The sequence below is a fragment of the Ictidomys tridecemlineatus genome, chromosome 4 (genome assembly GCF_052094955.1).
Source record: "Ictidomys tridecemlineatus isolate mIctTri1 chromosome 4, mIctTri1.hap1, whole genome shotgun sequence".
Classification (NCBI taxonomy): domain Eukaryota; kingdom Metazoa; phylum Chordata; class Mammalia; order Rodentia; family Sciuridae; genus Ictidomys; species Ictidomys tridecemlineatus.
Window position 1 is genome coordinate 54,074,799 of NC_135480.1, and position 3,444 is coordinate 54,078,242.

Consider the following 3,444-nt stretch of genomic DNA (forward strand, 5'->3'; position numbering starts at 1 on the left):
CTGGACCTTACTCCATACCCTTTTATCTTAATTTTATTTTATGAAGCAGAACATACTTTTCTTTTCCCTAAATGTAATTTGTACTGGTTGCTGGGATAATAAACAGAGGTAGTTTCCATGTGATAGAAGGTGGGGAAGGTGAAGGCCCCATTAGCTAAGCAGGATAAAGTGCAGGTATAAGCTTGAATTTACTAATGGTATATAGTTAGTATTTATGGCACAAAAACTGCTTTTTAAAGGTTTCCTTTTATATTAGAAATAGTCACTAATGTTAGTATTTTGCCTTTCTCTAAATGTTTCAACCTCAATTTTTTGGAAGATGTTTCCTCGTTTCATCCTCTGCTAGAATTTCTATGCAGAATTCAGGCTGCTATTCTCAGCCTTTGGACTGTGACTTTATTTTTTGATTATGTCTGCAGGAACAATATCGGGCTTCTGTACTGCAATGAAAAGACAAAATCAAAGCTCTGTGGTTGAATTCATCCTCTTGGGCTTCTCTGACTTTCCTGAACTTCAAGACGAGATCTTTGGGGTTTTCTTGGTTATTTATCTGATGACCCTGATGGGAAATGCCATCATCATAGCCGCCATCTTGCTGGACCAGACCCTCCACATCCCCATGTACCTGTTCCTGCCGAACTTATCTGTGGTGGAAGTGAGTTTCAGTGCAGCCATCATGCCTGAAATGCTGGTGGTCCTGACCACTGAGAAAACTACAATTTATTTTGTGGGCTGTTTTGCACAGATGTATTTCATTCTTCTTATTGGTGTGAATGAATGTTTTCTCCTAGGGGCAATGGCTTATGACCGATTTGCTGCCATCTGCTGTCCTCTGACCTACCCCATGATTATGAACAAGAGGGTGTTTGTGAAATTAGTCATGTTCTCATGGGTCTCAGGGATCATGGTGGCTACTCTGCAGACCTCATGGGTATTCAGTTTTCCCTTTTGTGGACCCAATGAAATTAGTCATATATCTTGTGAAACCCCAGCAGTGCTGGAACTGGTTTGTGCAGATATCTCCTTGTATGAAATCTATGCCTTCATAGGCACCATTTTGATTATATTGCTTCCTTTCTTGTTGATACTCTTGTCTTATCTTAGAATTCTCTTTGCCATCCTGAAGATGCCATCAACAACTGGGAGGCAAAAGGCCTTTTCCACCTGTGCCTCTCATGTCACATCAGTCACCCTCTTCTATGGCACAGCCAGTATGACTTATTTACAGCCCAAATCTAGCTACTCACCAGTAACCAAGAAACTGATGTCTTTGGCTTACACATTGCTCACACCCCTGCTGAATCCCCTTATCTACAGCCTGCGAAACCATGAGATGAAAAAGGCTTTGGTGAAATTATGGCGGAGAGCAGTGGTTTTACACACAGTCTGACTTGTTAAGAAGCTATATATTTGCTTATTACTCAACAGAACTCTGTTTGAATTTAATAAGTGATGAAAACAGATTCCATTTCTTGATATTAATGAGTTTGCATTGTTGTATTCCTTGAGTTTGAAATGTATCAGGAGATTCTTCTCTTTTAATACTGTGGTGTTATCATCTGTTTTGAAGAGATACTAAGTTCCTTAGCACATGATCCAATAGTCTAGGCATGCATTTCCCTATTATGGGCATCCACGTAATTATCAGACTATTGTGATTAAGATTAAGTTTCATTAAATATCTACTTCAATAGGTTTCTATGTATTGATGCTTTTATTTTGATATGATCATTTCCTCAAAGGTCATTCTCTTAGAATGAATTATATTTACACATAAACATGTATGTGTGTGTGTGTGTGTGTGTGTGTGTGTGTGTGTGTGTGTGTGCTGGTTGAGATCCAACTGGAAGCCTTGCATATGCTAAGCATGTGCACAACCACTGTGTTCCACACCCTTCCCTTGTTTATATATTTTAATTGTTATTTTAGAGTTACTTCTTTAAATGCTTTTAACTAATTCTGACTAACCTGAAAGCTCACTGAAATTCACTAACAGCTGTAACCTCAAGAGACCAACAAATAGTGGGTGTGATTTTTTTTTCTGGAGAGAAAAATCTTTTCAACGAGTCAGTAAGAAAATGAATTATTGTTTTCAGGATGAAATGAGTTCTACTTCATGGGCTCATACTGGGATCATCCCAAACTGTATTTCTCTTGGTATTTATATATTTATGCAACAATGCATATATTTTCTGGACCTCTCATGTGGCAATATTAAGTATTGTTTTCACTTGGAGCCACTACATTAGAGACTTTTTTCGTATCTTCCTTTGTAGGTCAAAATGCCCTCAAATTGTTTATAAACAATTTTGTTTTGTTTTGTTTTGTTTTTTAGTTGTGATAGAACTTTATTTTATTTATTTATATGTGATGCTGAGAACTGAACCTAGTGCCTCACACATGTCAGGCTACTATTGGGTCACAGCCCCAGCTCCAGCTAGTGGTTTTTTATTAATTATATTGGGAAAATAATATAATCCATGAGTTATGCCTATTTTCTAGAATCCTTGCATTTCCTGACTTACAGTGTGAACTTTTCAGAGTGAATAATCTCACAGGTGCAAAATCTGGAACATTTCATACTTTGTAGTAATGTTCTCTCTCTCTCTTTCTATATATATAGATAGATATAGATATAGATATAGATATAGATATAGATATATAGGTATATATCTAGATGTAAAAAGCAGGCATTGAACCCAGGGGCACTTAATCACTGAGCACCAGCCACAGCACCATCCCTGCTTTATATTTTATTTATAGACAGGCATTGCTGAGTTGCTCAGAGGCTTTCTAATTTGCTGAGGAGGGCTTTGAAATTGTGCTCCTCCGGTCTCAGCCTCCCAAGCCACTAGGATTACAGGCATGTGTCATTGCACCTTGCTAGTACTTTTTATTTTGTTTGTAGTTTATTGTGCATCACAGCTGTGAAGGAAAAGAAAACATAACTTGAGCATAACAATCATATCAAATGGGGAAAGTAGTGAGACTATATTCCAATTAAGTTTCAACATATTGATTTAGTATTGAATATTCAATGTTATTCAAATTATCATGGCTACTAAAGTATAATTTGAATAAAATTGGTAGTGTGATATTAATTAAGATTAGGCATACAGATTCTGCCTCATGTAGGGTTTCTTATAATTTGCACTTGTTATTTGGGGATAAGCTATTCATACTTCTACTCATGAAATATCTATACTGTTCTTTTGGTTTATGATAGTTAACCTAGACTAAATTATTATTTTCCCCTCATTCCTTTTTTATTTATTCAGCAAATATTTATTTTGTAGCAGTGGTAGGGTAAATACTGTTTCAAGTACTGAGGATATAATGGAGCTCATTTCTCTACAGAATTGGTTCACCTGAGGTTTGATCCAACATTCCAAGACAGCTGGTGTGAAAAGTCAGAATGAAGTAGAGAAAAAGGGAGTAAATAAG

At 36.7% G+C, this 3,444-nt stretch overlaps 1 protein-coding gene across 1 annotated transcript; it reads left to right on the top strand.

The window, feature by feature from the left end:
- Positions 1-445: 445 nt before the first annotated feature.
- LOC144376784 (olfactory receptor 10A3-like) lies at positions 446-1,390 on the top strand. Its single transcript, XM_078045062.1, has one exon. It carries the CDS (start codon positions 446-448, stop codon positions 1,388-1,390), a length of 945 nt encoding a protein of 314 aa, XP_077901188.1.
- Positions 1,391-3,444: the final 2,054 nt, after the last annotated feature.

Bases quoted from the DNA above. Each gene is read 5' to 3' on its own strand.
- LOC144376784 (XM_078045062.1), top strand. From the start codon at position 446: ATGAAAAGACAAAATCAAAGCTCTGTGGTTGAATTCATCCTCTTGGGC.